Source organism: Cimex lectularius, unplaced genomic scaffold (assembly GCF_000648675.2).
Source record: "Cimex lectularius strain Harlan isolate CLEC.00 unplaced genomic scaffold, Clec_2.1 scaffold256, whole genome shotgun sequence".
Lineage (NCBI taxonomy): Eukaryota > Metazoa > Arthropoda > Insecta > Hemiptera > Cimicidae > Cimex > Cimex lectularius.
In genome coordinates this window covers 114597-132074 of record NW_019392862.1, presented here as the reverse complement: position 1 = coordinate 132074, position 17478 = coordinate 114597, and the positions used below count along the sequence as shown (strand labels likewise).

General features: G+C 33.7%; 1 protein-coding gene across 1 annotated transcript; it reads left to right on the top strand.

Annotated features, from left to right (window-relative positions):
• Positions 1-16359: 16359 nt before the first annotated feature.
• On the top strand, positions 16360-17274 carry LOC106662715 (homeobox protein Hox-A3-like). The gene is made up of 2 exons (XM_014386954.2): positions 16360-16617; positions 16692-17274. Exons 1-2 carry the CDS (start codon positions 16398-16400, stop codon positions 17141-17143), a joined length of 672 nt encoding a protein of 223 aa, XP_014242440.1. The 5' UTR covers positions 16360-16397; the 3' UTR covers positions 17144-17274.
• Positions 17275-17478: the final 204 nt, after the last annotated feature.

The window sequence follows — 17478 nt, the reverse complement described above, 5'->3', positions numbered from 1 at the left end:
AGATCGTGGGTTCGAATCCCGCTCGTGATACTGACTTTTTTATCTCAACTAAAAACCTTAATTAATAAAATACAGTCTTCTCTTCTGTTATTTAATCTGGCCGAACTATTACCAACACATTGTTCCCCTTTGTCGGCTTTTTTCACTTCAAAGGAGCCGACGCCTTGCACAAAATTGTCTTTTATATACCGACTTCCTTCCCCACCCCCTCAAAACCAAACATATATAAACATGAAACAGCAAAATCTCACTGGCACTCTCAACANCGGCGGGGACCTGGTCCTGGTCGGCCGATCCCGCTCGACAGTAAAATGAAAATAGAAAACTTCATGGATAATATGCCAGTGTAAAACAAAAAAAAGTATCTTGCGACAAAGGAACGGGTCACCATTAAAACTGCTCTTTTTGTTACAGTACAAATATAACGCTACCGATTCATATAACAAAAATCCAACAAAACAATCCCTCTCAGTTAAATTTGACGTAAAGATAATTGCTAACTATTTAAAGTAATCTCAAAAAATAAGTTTATTAACTAATTTTATCAGGTTTCTTGGTCCGCTTGGCCAAATAAATTCTTTTCAATTATTTGGTCAGAATTCAATCTTCAAGGTTTTAATCTTCGGCTAGATACGCCGCTGCTCTACCACTTGAGCTATCGTGACCTCGATCCACTCGGACACTAACTTCCCATCTCAACCCCACCTTTTCAATTTGCCCTCTTTTTTGCCATTTTTCAATTATAATTAAGAATGTAATTAAAATTTTAAAAAAATGAAACAAAAAGAATACACGATAACTCTGGATCAAGGCCTGTTCTTGAAGAAAAAAGCAAATTCAATTCTTACTGCCAAGCTTTCGACCTATTTTTAAAGTCATGATCAGAGCCTATATTAATTTATTATGAAAAACAATTATTTATAACAATTTTTCATTCATAGGTACAATACAATGAATATATGTCCAAATAAATATATTTATTTTGTAAATTGAGTGACCTGGTTCTACTATTTTCCTGCAATTTTTTTAAATTGGATTAAAGTATCGTGTAAACATCAAAGTCAGTCACTCTGGTAACTAGAACTTACGACTTGGCGATATACACCTCCAAAATAGTAATTAAACATTTCTATCGTTTTTTTAAGTATTAGTCAATCCAAAATACTTTACAATTTGGAAGTGGCAATATTAATTGACCAACCTACGAAAACTCGTGAATTAAAATTTATTCTATTTATTCTGCTAGATGAACACTAGTTCAAGGCCAAAAAAAAAATTTATTCTTTTCAATTAATTAAGGTTTTGGTTGAGATAAAAAAGTCAGTGTCACGAGCGGGATTCGAACCCAAGATCTTCGGCTAGATCGTGACTTAGATCCACTAGGGGTGGGAAGTTGGTGCCTTCTCAACCCACCTTTTTGAATTTTCCCTCCTTTTTGCCATTATATTTTACCAGTTATACTGGAAATTTATACTCTGATCGGATTCAATTTATAATCTGATCGCAGCTAAAAGTTCTGTTAATCGAGAATATTTTTATTGACTAAAGTATGACCGATTGAGATTGAAGAGCCACCCCCTTTTCATGGTTGTTTTTCTAATCTTCCATTCCCCAGTGGGTTTCCTGCCCCTCGGCGACCGCCAACAGTCATCACTTTCTAGTCGACGGCCCAATAAAACCTAATTGTAAGCTAACAAAATCCAATGAATTCAACCTAATCATTCAAATTGACCCTTTTATAACGCCACGTTTGTGACTTTAATTACGATCCGACATATGTTAGCCGTTTGAGGTTTCCCCCTCGTGTCTTCCATGGACTTCAAAATGGTAGACAAATCAACCGAGATATAACTTAACCGATAGAAATAAAACTAAACCATTTTGGAATTTAGTTAATTTATAAAATCCTAATAAATTTTTTGTTTATTAATTACAATATGAAAAACGACAACTATATGAATTATTATCCCATTACAAAGAGACATAAACATTATAAATAGAAAATAATAGTTTACCGTAAACTTAAAAATCTGTAAATTCAAAGCAAATAATTTTCATTGCAAGACAGTTAACTTTAAATAATAAAATATCGTTATTGAGTATAAATAAATTAATGTACTATTTTTTAATAGAAAAAAGGGTAAACAATTGTGTTCGTAAAACGCTTCTCAATTGATAATTGCTTTTAAACGAAATAATTAGAAACTTTTTTATTTTATATATATTTAAAATGAACAAGTCTATTTCTAAGCATGGAACATTAGAAAATATCAAAAAGTACAAATTACACAAAAATTAGATTTTTTTAAATAAATCATTTTCTTTATCGTGCCAACGTTTCGATTTTTATTGAGATCATCTTCAGGGCCTGGGATTTACAAACATAGTTTATATTTAACAAAAACATGTAGGATGTGGAAAAAAGTGAATTTATACAATGTAAAAAAATATTTTTTATATTCAATCAAAGTATTTCTACTCACTCAAAGTGTTTGTTTTTTGCATAATTGCGCTATTCTTGTATTGTGTTGAGAGTGCCAGTGATCTCACTAAAGAAACGTTGGCACGACAAAGAAAATGTTTTTCTAAAACCTACGTCACACCAGACCGCATCTCACGATTTCCGAATAATCATCGAATAACGGCCCCTAATCATCACACATTTTTAAATAAAGTTTTAGCACTTTTTATTATTACAAATTGATAACAACGTACGAATGATGATCGGCTGGTTAAATTATTTTTAAATTATTTAGTACATCGTTTTAAAAAGGATATGCAAGATGAGTTTAATTTCTGTTTTATGTGTAGAGATTAGTGACCGTTAATCGATAATTGTTCAGATATCGTGAGATGCGGTCGGGTGTGATGTAGCTTTCCTGAAGATTATTTTAATAAAAGATCGAAACGTTGGCACGATAAAGAAAATGTTTTTCTGAAACCTACATCACACCCGACCACATCTCACGATATCTGAATAACTTTCTGTTTTATCTTGATTATGATTAATAATAAATAATAATAAATTACTGTCATTTTAATAATCCAGAGCGGCTGCCAATGGGTAGGTTTCTATAACGCCCGTAAAGCCGCAAATATAAAATATACAATCTACTGGTTGTATATAAAACATGTACAGTTGTAAATTCAAATAAATGAAGTAAAAAAAATTTTTTTTGGGAGGGGCATTTTTGGAAAACCGAAAATTTTGGTGTACAAATAAAAATTTAAAGGAATTTTACAAACAATATACAAATTGTTTTATTGTGCCAATCATTGAGGCTTTTGAGTAATCCCCCCCCAAAAAAAATTGAAATGTTTCAATCAAAAGTTAAATTTTCAATTAATTATACTTTTTATCTAAGTCTTTGGTTAAGATGAAAAAGGTAGTGTCACGAGCTGGATTCGAACCAACAACCTTCGGCTTACCCCTTGGACTTAGCTAATAAGGTAATAATAAATTCAATTATGACTCTTAAACATATATAGATTAATGTAATAGGTAACACATATCTTTAAAACCATCATATCAAAGTTTAGTTTTTACGTTATTAGATTTACTATACATACATAAAAATGTCTCATATACAAAAAAAAGTTGAGCTGATTCTGCTGTTGCGCAATGCGCCACTGAAAGCACCAGCAGCATCGTGCTTTAATAAGCTACTCCAAAGCGTCCTGTTAGTCGATATAGTTTGAAAAAATTTGAAACAATTAATTTTGTACAGATTAAAATCATAAACAAATAGGGTCTTGAAATAGTTGGGGAAAAATTCCAAAAATTCCCGAAAACACTATGCTCGGAAATATTTTTATTCGAACAGCTTAAGAAATGAAAAAAAATGAAAAACCATTTGCATATCAGAATTCAATGTCGATAAAATCTTTCCGAAATGTTGATTGATGAGTATTTTGCAATTTGTAATAGTTAAGCTATTAGAAACTCAATGAAAATTTTCACAAAAAGCCAAAAGCCGAGAAAAGCCCCAATAAAAAATATAAGGGAGTAACAAAATTTATACTCACTCCATATCTAATTTGTAAGAAGATGCGAAATGATACATCACAGTTATTCATAACTATCCTAACAGTGCTAGTTTTACTATTCCTGACTGTTTTGATACAAATTTGAATGAGAGACTATTTTGTACAAAATAAATTTCTGTTCTTCAGTTCCTATCAAATATCAGTTATCCAAACATGTCAACACGCCAATATAAAGCAGACGAAGGCATAAATAGGACAATTGGAAAGTACAGGGGGAAAAACCAACTCTTTGTTAAACCGTTATTATTAGTAGTTTATAATTGTTATACTTTTCATATAAACATAACGTGCAGGACAGATTTGATCAGGGTTGATCGGTTACGTTAACATGAGTTTCTAAACTAACTTGTTCTAGTTGTTTCTAGTTGTTGGCGAATGCCTTGTTTATCTCTCATAAATAATTTTTTGATTTAATGAAACAAGCGAATGTGGGATCAATTGTCAGGGCGAATATTTCCAAGAAATGGAGGTAATCTTGATGTGATAGAGCACAGCCTTAACATTATATTTATGTCGAAAAGATCATGGCAAATTTGAAAGATAGAAAAACACTCACAATCAGTTCCTTCGTCAAACTATATCCCTTTCATCTGGATTTTGAGTAATTTCTAATGATTTCAACGGTTAACAAATATATGACATTATGCCCTGAAGATGACTCGAATAAAGGTCGAAATATCGAAAGGTCCTGACCTGATAACATCAACAAATTAAAAAACACATACTACAATAGTGTACAATTATAATTATAAAAAGTAATTCTGATTTGAAATGCAATACGTTGAAATGCAATTTTCCCTCCATTTTGCCAAAATTCAAAAGGTGTGGTTGAGGTGGGAAGTTAGTGTCCGAGTGGATCGAGGTCGCGATAGCTCAAATGGTAGAGCAGCGGCGTATCTAGCCGAAGATCGTGGGTTCGAATCCCGCTCGTGCCATTGACTTTTTTATCTCTACTAAAAACCTTAATTAATTGTAAGATATTAATTGGTCAAGCGGACCACGAAACTAGTGAATTTGATAAATTTACATTTCAATATGAACATATTAGGTGCATACCTTTTTCTAGATTTATTAATATACAACAAGGAAAACAATAAATTCTCCATAAATTATAAGAACTATCTACACTACTATCCGGATAATTTGGTTAAAAATATCATTACAGATCAAAAAACTATTTTGTACGATAAAGTAACATTTGAAAACAAGGACATTAGAGATAAGGAAATAGAAGAATACTGTGACTATTTTGGTTTTATAAATATACCACGTCTTACCGAAAGCATAATAAAAATAATCTTTAAAAACAATAGGAGATGAAATACAACAAATATTATTGCAAAATGAGTAAAAATGTTAAGTTGATTTCTGGAATTAAAAAAAATAAATAGAAAATGTAGCATATATCGTATGTGGTGATAAGTGACCGTTAGTCGATGATTATTTGGAAATCGTGAGATGCAATCTGGCGTAATGTAGGTTGTAGAAAAACATTTTCTTTATCGTGCCAACGTTTCGATCTTTATTGAGTTCATCTTCAGGGCTCAAAATGTTTTTCTGAAACCACCAGACCGCATCTCACGATTTCTAAATAATCGTAGTATATATCATTATATGCTCATGCAATAAATTATATATTAGTAAGACCATACAATTTGAAAATCAGAATTAAACGACATGTTGATAGAATTAATAAAAAAAAAATTACCAACAGTGTTATCTCAACATGCTGTAAAAAAAATCATATATTCAAATTTGATGAAGTGGAAGTAGTTGCAAGGGACAACTCCCCTAACAAAATTGAAAATGTTTTTATTAATTTAGAATAAAACAATACAAATTTATAGCAAGATAAAGAAAGAATAGGCAAACAATATGGGAATATCTTGTATTTGTATATATAGAATAAAAAAATGTAACTATAGTTGACGTATTCACAATTGGATGACGAAAAAAGTCAAGATCACCCTAGTTATTGATAAAAACCATCCCACAATGCACCATAATACATCCTCCCTGGTTCGTGAAACATTCTCATTTTATGTGTGGTGATTAGTGACCGTTTATCGATGATTATTCAGAAATCGTGAGATGCGATCTGGTGTGATGTAGGTTTCAGAAAAACATTTTCTTTTGTCGTGCCAACGTTTCGATCTTTATTGAGATCATCTTCAGGGCCTGAGATTTACAAACATTGTGTAAATTTAACAAAAACATGTAGGATGTGGAAAAAGTGAATTTATACAATGCCAGAAAATTATTTTTTTTATATTCGTGTTACGCAGAAAACAAACACTTTGAGTGAGTAGAAATACTTTGATTGAATATAAAAAAATAATTTTCTTGCATAAATGCTTATACCCCACTCATTACAGGAACAACTTTTGAAAAAACGGAATAAATCTACCAAATTGATTATTTTATGGTTAACATTTTACAATTCGTACAAATTTTCATGAATCCCGATTCCCAAGAATGTATATTTTTGGTGTAACAATATTAAAATATTTAGATGTTTTATTTACAAACAAGCAGAAATAGCTAGAAATACAGCAACATAATACATCTTTCCTTCAATTAAGCCACATTAACTATATACAACTGGCCCTTTGGCTGAACCGCATAAACACAATTCGAAAGCTATAAAATGCGGTTATAATGAAAATCATATATATGAAAAGTTCTAATGAAAACTTTTGACCATTAAAATTATCTTTTTTGGTATCATTAGAAGTATTTTTGACTACTTCACTTCTATTTGGTTTCGTTTGAACATGCAGATTTATTCAGTTAAATTGGAAAAGGTCCAAAAACTGTTCTTTATACATGATATTCAAACTGGAGCTCAGATGGGTAAGAAATAGTGTGCTTGGACTCAGGAGTGCCAGCTTATGACTCTTGAAAATCGTAGTTTGTGCCTTGGCATATGTTTTAATGAAAGTTGTGAAATAGGATCTATTATGTGAGATATTAAGTAAAATAAATTTCCTAGTTCCTAGGAAAAGGAATAAATATTTAATATTATTTAATTAGTTATGTGTTAATTATTAATTATTATTTTCAATTGATAGAGATGTAAATGTCGGTTATCCTGAATTTTATGGAACTCGTTAAGGACAGTCACGGTACCAAACATCTCAAAAACCAAAATCGTTTAATAATTTTTTTAGCTTTAAAGCCCAGTTTAACGCACTTTGCATTTATGTTATGTATTATCAGAAAGTAACTAGCACTAAGCAAGTGTTGAACTCAAAGTTCTACTCCACTATGAAAGAGTATCCTGCAAGATCTTAAATTTTATTTTCACCAAGTTCAGTTCTTTTCTAACAAAGTAATTTGGATTATTTCTCGAAAAATATTTAAAACAAATAATCACATGCCTATTTTTATTTGTACAATAACTTGCGAATGGGAAGAAAAAACATAGTACAGACTGGCTAGAAAATAAAAGACAGAAACAACGAACAATCATCACAATCAGATAATCAAACCATCACCCATGAAATAAAACCACTGCGAAAGCCTACAGACATGCTTAAAAGTATTCCAGTCATAAACAAAGGTTGTTTAATCTAAACTGTATGATTCTAGTTACTTCAGGCTTTTTTTAAATGAAAAACGTAAAGTTTATTTTAAATAAAACTTAAAACTCTGTTGATTTTAGGATTTAAGTTAGTTTCGTCTTTTCAGCTGTGTAAAAGGTATACGGTTAACCAATGATGCATTAAGCATGTCGTGCTGGTTTGGGCACTACATTAAACCAACACCACCCCTCTTTTAGGGAAAATCCCACCAGAGCAATTCAAACGAAAGTGGTGCAAAAAGTTGTCCCCGGGTATCCATTACCTCTAATCCCCCGCAGCCCCGTTGTCTAGTAATGCAGGGGATTTGTCGTATGAAAGGGCCCAGGTAACTTTAGATGTTGCTCACCGACGTCACATTTGAAGCATTAGCGCGATGCACGTGCCGTTTACAGGGGTCCGTAACGCGACGCTCCGTCTCACCTTCATGGGCCAAATCCACAAATTGCGACCGGTGTCGTGTTCGGATTATCGGCCTCTTTTGTGAAAAGAAGCCCTCGGTGTAGTTTGTTTAATGAATCACACCGAGATTTAAAATAGTTTCGATTTTTTTGAGTGGCCCCAAGACATATCAACACTTTCAACTTGAGTCTATTTAAAAAAAAAAAAAACACGCTCAGGAACAATTACTTATTATATTTCAAATCTCAAAAATAATATTTACTCGTTCTGATTTTAAAAGTGTTAAAAACCAAACAACTGGCTTCCTAAATTTTTTATCGTTATTAATGATTGCGATGTACTCATATTTCAAATTGTCCTGGTTGGCTTGTTTTGAGAAATTAGATCAATATAGAAACATTATTTATTTTTTAAAATATATTGAGTCTTGTAACAAAGGAGTTGAAATGATTCCAAAATTAAATATAATAACAATCCATTAGATTTCGTGGTCCGATTGACCAAATAACCTCTTTCAATTAATTAATCTTTATGTAAGGTATTGGCTGAGGTAAAAAAAATGGCAAAAAGGAGGGAAAATTCAAAAAGTTGGATTGAGAAGGCTGGTACTTCCATACCGAGTCGATCTAAGTCACGATAGTTCAAGTGGTAGAGCTGCAGCGTATCTAGCCGAAGGTCGTGGGTTCGAATCCCGCTCGTGACACTGACTTTTTTATCTCAATCAATACCCTACATAAAGATTACAATAACAATTTTTTTCTTTATGATCTATGCATATTAACCATGGTGACGAATTCTTATATGTGTTCATATTTGGGTGGGGGGGGGTTATCGTGAAAAAAGGGCCAGACAAACACTTTGAGTGAGTAGAAATACTTTGTTTGAATATATAAAATATATTTTGAATTGTATAAATTCACTTTTCCACATCCAAAATGTAATTGTAATATGTAAACAATGTTTGTAAATCCCAGGCCCTGAAGATGTTCTCAATAAAGATCGAAACGTGGGCACGATAAAGAAAATATTTTTCTGAAACCTACATCACACCAGACCGCATCTCACGATATCTAAACAATTATTTAGAAAGTTTATTATTTCAATTTATACAGTTGAGCTGGAATTTGCAGATGGATAAAGTTGACGTGAATTGCGCACTTCACAAAAAATTTAGCTCGATCAGTTCAGCTAGTATTTATTCGACGTTATTGATTGATGAGGTTGAAGATAATTCCAGTTGTACTCCTCCTTTAGCTCAAAAGCTTGGAATTCCTTCTTAATGACGAATGATGTCATCTTAAAATAGCAGTGTACAGTCAGTAAAATCCAATTTTGATTGCTCATTGCGGTCGACTATTAGAATTTCAAGTAGTTTCCCTATGAGATCCCACTGTCAAAGGGCCTTTGTTGTCGTTTCTAATATGTCAAACTGTCGTATATTAGGATTCCATCCATAGCCAGAGGGAATTAACATAACCGAGGGGCTCGGCTGTGTCCTTTTTTTTAATAACAGGACAATCAGAAACGCATTGGAAACTTGGAGGACTAACCCTGGAAATATTTAATAAACGGCTGATAATCCATGTATTAAAGAAGGGGTTGAGGGACCGCCTCCGGCACGCCCATCGCCCAATGGCGGATGGTTCTATGGTAAAAATGGGCATGGCTCGGCCGATCGACCCTCGAGGAATCAACGGCGTCTATTTGTAAAACAAACCCACCCTTTTTATTTCATGCCCAGTCGAGCGACATAACGAGAAAATCAAATTAGAAACCATACATCAAACATGTTTCTATGTGGAGAGAAAAAAAGGACGATTGTCAGGAGAGGACAATGAGGGCGAATCAAGATCGAAATCAGTTTTGATTTCTTGAAAAAGATTGCTTACCACCGGTTCAACTCGAGGGTTAAACGGAGTCGTTCACCCTTGTGATTCTTTCAAAAGACTTATGAACCTTCTTTTTTCACCGCTGAAAACATTTCGCCTGCTATTAATAATTTTTGCTTCAAACCGAAAGAAAAGAAAGACAAATGAACAACAACCGAAGGGTTCAGGGGTGAAATCAGTGTAGGTACAACACGAAATAAGATATTGTGAAAAATACATTTTACCTTTTTACAACGTGTCTGGGTCCTTCCTAGGAGACATAAAAAAACACTGGACAAATTTTATTTACGAGAAAAGTTTTTATGTAAATGTGGTAGGTCAAAACATATTTAAAAAAATTATAAATACTGATTATTCAGAAATCGTGAGATGCGGTCTGGTATGATGTAGGTTTCAGAAAAAATTTTTCTTTATCGTGCCAACGTTTCGATCTTTATTGAAATCATCTTCAGGGCTCAGTGTTTGTTTTCTGTGTAATTGCGCCATTCTAGTGTGTCGTGTTGATAGTGCCCAATTACTCTTCTTCTTTTCTTTTTTTCTTTCTTTACTCTTCGTTTCTTCGTTCTTTTTTTACTCCATAACCTAAGTGAACTCAAAATAAAAGATAAAAGGAGACTCCCTCTTAAAAAAAGCAAAAAACACTTGGCACAATTACACAGAAAACAAACACTTTGAGCCCTGAAGATGATCTCAATAAAGATCGAAATATTGGTACGATAAAGAAAATGTTTTTCTGAAACCTACATCTCACCAGACCGCACCTCACGATTTCTAAATAAATATCGATTAACGGTCACTAATCACCACACATTATAAAAACTTCGTAAGTTCTACTGTTTATTTTTATTTTAAGTGTAGACGGTATCGTCAGTTGACACAAAAAATAAAAATGTACTGAAGACGAGGCGGAAAAAACCTGGAAATGCTACTATCTAAAAATAAAATAAAAAGGTGCTATTAATAATTTTTGCTTCAAACCGAAATAAAAGAGACACAAACGAAGTACAATCCAAGGTTTCAGGGGTGAAATCAGTGTAGGTACAACACAAAATAAGATTTTGTGAAAAATACATTTTACTTTTTTACAAAGTGTCTGGGTCCTTCCTAGGAAACATCAAAAAACACTGGACAAATTTTATTTACGAGAAAAGTTTTTATGTAAATGTGGTAGGTCAGAACATAATTTAAAAAATTATAAAAACTTCGTAAGCTCTTCTGTGTATTTTTATTTTGAGTGAAGACGGAGTCGTCTGTTGTCACTCAAAATAAAAATGCACTGAGGAGGAGGCGGAAAAAGCTTGGCAATGCATCAACCTAAAAATAAAACGATAGAAAAGCTTTCAAAGTTTTTATAATCCAGATAAATAGATTCAACGAACAGAGAAGTAAGACAAATTTTAAAAAATCACATTACATTTCTTTTTTACTTTTCAGAAAATAATGTCTTTTGGTCATTTGCGATCGTTTTAGTCTTCTTATACTCTGGTTCTTGGTGATTGTTATGAAGTCTGATAGCCAAGCACAACACTGAAGATGGCGAAATGCAGAAACGCTTTTGAATTATCAACGATCAACCCAGCGAGGATAGGCAAACCAAAATGATTGCTAAAGACAAAGCACAAGTTCGTCATTCCTCAGAACACAAGGACAAATCTCACATGAAAGACAAGCTTAGGATTACTCAACCGCGGACAAAAATGACGAAAAATGCACATATTTGAACACTTACACGTTTACAAACATTCAACACTAACAGCCTCATCAATACACAATTTATTTACACTATTAAAAAGAGAAGAAGCACTGAAAATCACAAGGGCAGAATATAAACAATAAAAAAATCAAGATTTCCCTGAAAGTTAGTCACAAATGAATAAAGACACACTTCTATCGTCTTAACAGAAATCCCGCACTGGAAATGACGAGAAGCCAAAGGTAATACCGACAAAATGACACACAGATGAAAACAGCAAGGGTAGGCGGATCTGAAATTTCTGAAACGACGAAGCTACGGTTTCACCATCCCGCATACCTCAAGAAGAAATGTCATAAAGATGAAGACATGGTAAAATTTCATGCTATTTTTGAAGGATTGCCTGAGAAAAAAAAAGTAGAAACTTTTCTGAAAATAATTTAGGTGAAATTTTTATTTTGAGTGAAGACGGAGTCGTCTGTTGACACTCAAAATAAAAATGCACTGAGGAGGAGGCGTTTTACCATGTCTTCATCTTTATGACATTTCTTCTTGAGGTATGCGGGATGATGAAACCGTAGCTTCGTCGTTTCCGAAATTTCAGGTCCGCCTACCCTTGCTGTTTTCATCTGTGTGTCATCGTTAGTAAACATGAATGTTTTTTTTTCCAGATTGTCTATTATTTAAATATTTTGACAGTGTATTTTTGCTGTATCCCTTGAAGAAGACTAAACGTGACAAATTAAAAAGTGAACTTAAATTTATCAAGTTTCAAAAGAATCATTCAAGCGTTTCTGTTATTGATTTATATTTCGCTGTCACATTTTTTAATCGTATTTTTAATTGCAATTTTAGCGTCCGAGAGCCGGATGGCGGTGGCTAAGTCCGGAGGTTGAGACGTCCTGGCCTTAGCCGCTTTGTCCGCCTTTTAGTTACCCTACTTATGTATCCTGGTACACAGAAACAACCACCATTTGCCGAGAAGCTCCAGCTCATGGTATTTCTTCAACAAGAGCACAACTAGATGATCGACGTACTTGTCGCGAGTTATACGTTCAGAACACTAAAGACCTTTAACAAAAAACTCAATTATTTTGAAACCTAGAAGAATAGAGTACAAAGTCTGAAGGTGTTGACGAATGACGAACGTCCGATTCCGGAGAGTGAGCAGGCTGAAGAGAGCGAGGTGCACGAAAACACGGGTTTATATAGGGTGCTAAAACTAAGTCAATTGGAAGAAGTTCCTTCAATCCTTTTTTTAAAAAAGATAGTTCCTGCTTATAGTAAGTTGTTTTTCAACAATCCGGATTTCGAGCCCCTTAGCTCATCATCAAGTTGAAGGATTTCTACAACCACATCTCTCGACATGAACTGCACAAGTGAACCCGCTGATACCCCCGCCAACGCGACGTTCCAATGAGGAGCTGGTTTTTTAATGGCGCTCAATTTAAACGTGCGAAAAACGGGAATTATAACACAAAAAATATAATAATAGTAAATACTGTAAGAAATTAATTATAAATTAAGAGATAAAAGATAAAAAATTAGAATAATACCTTAATATTATTAAATTATTATAAAAATAATACCAATTAAAATAATTAATTTAATTATTTGGACATTTAATATTATTTATGTACATATTTAAAATGGGAGGTGGATCAAAATCTATTATATTATTAATGCATTTATCTCCACGTTCAATTTGACATTTTTTAATTTTAAATTTCTCAAACCAATCCAGTTCTCTCTTTGTTGAAACTATGTAACACTGTTGTATTTAAATTTGAATTGAAATTATGTTTTGTTTCTTTTAGATGGTCCTTAAATTCCGAAAATTTGTTTTATTTAGGTAGGTGTTCTTTTACTCTCGTTTTTATTTTTCTACCGCATTGTCCTTTATATTTAATATCACAATCATTACAATTGAGTTGGTAAACCCCGCTTTTTGCCAAGTTGTCTACCTTGTCTTTAGGTTTTGAGAGGATGTTTTTAAGAGAACCCGTACTTGTAAAAGCTATTCTAAAATCTTCTTGTTTAAAAATTTTGCTTTTTCCGATAATTCACCAATGTATGGCACACAACGGAAACCAAATGAATCATTGAACACCGCACTCACTCCATCATTCACCATTTCTAGAAGTTCCTTCAATTCTTAACTACGGGCTGAGGTCAGTCTCTAACAGTTGTTCTTAATCGGCGAAACTGACCATTATTGCCTCGTTAACTAATCATTAACATTATTAACAAATCATTATCAGTATTAAGAATTGTAAACGTTTTACCTAATTAGATAAACCGTGTAAATTTACATAACTAAAATTAATTTAAATTGAATAAATTTATAAGCGATTCGTTTCTCGGCGTCCTCATTTCTATTAACGATTATTTAGAGATCGTGAGATGCGGTCTGATGTGATGTAGGCTTAGAAAAACACTTTCATTATCGTTCCAACGTTTCGACCTTTAATGTGATCATCTTCAGGTCCCGGGATTTATAAATATTGTTTAAATTATAGAAATACCTGTAAGATGTGTATATAGATTTATACAATGATGTACACAATACAGAAATTTTAGGTTTAATCAAAGTATTTGTACTAACTCAAAGTGTGAATTTTCTGTGTAGATGTGTCAAGGTTGTGTTGAGAGGATTAGTGAAATATTAATGTTTTTTGTTTATGTATTTCAATTAACGATTCTGTACATAGTTTTTCGCTAAAAATAGAGATTTAAATATGGAATATTCTTTTCACATTATTCAGAAATGGTGAGATGCGATCTGGTGTGATGTAGGATTCAGAAAAACATTTTCTTTATCGTGCCAACGTTTCGATCTTTATTGAGATCATCTTCAGGGCTCAGTGCTTGTTTTCTGTCGTGTTGAGAGTGCCAATGACGACACGCAAGAATGGCACAATTACGCAGATAACAAACACTTTGAGCCCTGAAGATGATCTCTATAAAGATCGAAACGTTGGCACGATAAAGAAAATGTTTTTCTGAAACCTACATCACACCAGATCGCATCTAACGATTTCTGAATAATCATCGACAAACGGTCACTAATCACCACACATTCTTCTCACAACTGTGCTCTGCCAATATTACTTACATTCTTGACGAATATGGCAATTACAATTAACTTTTTGTATTTTCTGCTAGAAGAAAGATAAGAATTTAATAAAAGACGATAAATTCATTTTCCAAAGAGAACGCCTTGTTTTGCTAGTATTTCTGTTGTTATGAATCTGCAGAAAGATATGTTCAATAATAGGTATGTAATGAACTAATGACATTTCTTTGTTTGATATTCTTTAGATTCTTTTTTTTACATAATTTCTTGAATAGTATGCCAGAACTTTCAGTCGTTTTTATTATTATATGTTATTTGATCGTTTTAGTAGAAGTGTTTGTTTTTGTCTTTCTTTCCAAAATATGAGGAAATGCCGAAATGCGTCTGGATAAACCTGATTATAGGCAAACGATGATTATCGAAAATGACCATGACATTACTTAAATAACCTCTATTGAAAAGTGACATTATTTTTTTAATTTATCTTTATCGAAGGTATTAAATATCAAAATCGTACTTCAAAATTGATTGTGGGATTTTTTTTACTTCATCAACCTTTCCGAGATGTTTGTCTCGAGATAAGATTGGCCTGAAACAAATTTTTTTTACAATTTGACATAATCTTAATAAAATACATTCAAAAAGACAAATTGAGTATTAAGAAGATTTCAAATGAGAGAAGATATATTTTTAGTGAAATTTAATTTCCATAGTTTCCAATCGTCCATTGTAGAAAATTAAATATTGAAATTTTTTGTTGAGGTCTATGGGATGATCCTTTTGTTTTTAATCTTTGGTCTCTTCCGATCATCCTGGCCCACCTACCCTCGGCTGTTTTATTTGTCAGACATTTTCAGTATTTCACAGCATGTATGTAAGCTAGGTGATGTTCATAAAAGTGCAAACGTTACGATTGCTTAAAACTATTGAAACATGTTATGATCGTGTGGTGATTAGTGACCTTTAGTCCATGATTATTCAGAAATCGTGAGATGCGGTCTGGTGTGATGTAGGTTTCAGAAAAATATTTTCTTTATCGTGCCAACATTTCGATCTTTATAGAGAACATCTTCAGGGCCATTCATGTTTGTAAATCCCAGGCTTTGAAGATGATCTCAATAACGGTCGAAACGTTGGCACGATAAAGAAACTGTTTTTCTGAAATCTACATCACACCAGACCGCATCTCACGATTTCTGAATAATCACGTTTTGATCGATGGAAATTCATCATTGGATTTCTTGGTAATCAAATCTTTGAAGAAAACTATTGAGGATCTTGGCACTGATTGCCTTTGCCCTTGTTTCTGATTTTTAATTCACCATATGTTTTATAGAATGGGCTGTTTACCTAACATAATATTAGCCCCTGTAGTCATTTATATATTTGTTGTAATATAAAATCAAACGTATTGCGGATTATGCGGTTGGACAAGACTCATCTTCGTTGATGGGTTTGCTTGTTAATCAACGCTCAAGTACATCGCATTATGATGGCCATTGATCCTTAATATTGCCGACTGGGTGCCTTTGTGTGTTTACAATTTTTTTTCCGCTCGTAGCCACCCCTCCATGACTAATAGCTGTTTACAACCCTCACACTCCTGGAGGGGGCAACTATTCCAGGAGGGGGTAGCAACCTAAAGAGCAGGCCGGGGTTGAATTTCGCCAGTTAGTTTTCTAGTTTGTCCCACTGCGCATTAAGTGACTATGTCAAGATCCTTTTTCGTAGATTCCCTCATCGGGACGAAACCGCCTGCGCCGACGCCGGTCTTCCCGGCCGGCTACTTCTTCTCCTTGGTGCCTCCATTCTACAGGCCTTACTGGAGTCCTCCTCCAAACTGGGAAGAACCTATTTTAAGGCCTAAACCTATCAAGACGAACGTGGAAGAAACCAAGTCTATTCTGCCTCCATCTCCTCCACCAAAAGGTAACTTTTTCTCCAATAAAACTAAGACAAGAAAAAAAATCCGAATGGTTAAGGACGTATCGGTTTTGTTTTAGAGGACTATACTGTAAGACACGGTCTAAAGAGAAGCTCGAGCGAAGAGCCTTCCGATGACTCAGGGAGCAGCAAAAGGATCCGTACAGCGTTCACCAGTACACAGCTACTTGAACTGGAAAAGGAATTTTCCAGCAACATGTACCTATCCAGACTGAGGAGGATCGAGATAGCCACTTGCCTCAGGCTGTCGGAAAAACAGGTCAAGATCTGGTTCCAGAACAGGAGGGTCAAACACAAGAAAGAAGAGACCGGCGGAGGTGACCAGAAGTGCACATGTCTCAGGTCGTGCTCGAACAGAAACAAGGAGGAACAGTGTTCGCCGCAGAAGTACAATTCCGAGGGAAGCGGTGAGATGTCCCCGCAGCAGAAAATACACTCGCCGACTCCAGTCCATCCCCAGATAAACCACAGGCCGCAGATTTCGCCCCAGCTCCAGCCCGTAATGCGGTAATTCGTCCGTTTTCGTTACCATAAACATCATTTTCTTTGAAACTGATGCCTCTTTTTATGAAACCTAGTTTTAAAACATTTCTGTGATTAAGGATTGATCGGCTCAATAACTTTCCATCCACGTGACATTAGTTTTGTAAATAGTGTATATATTAACTAATGAAAGATATATTGTATATTATTTTATACGAGTTACGTTTAATTGAAATATATTTATTTTGCAAAATGAGTAATTTGGTCTTATTATTTTCCTGCAATAATTTTTATTGGATTTAAAATACCGTACAAACATCAAAGCCAGTCACTGAGTAACTAGATAATTTATGGCTTGGCGAT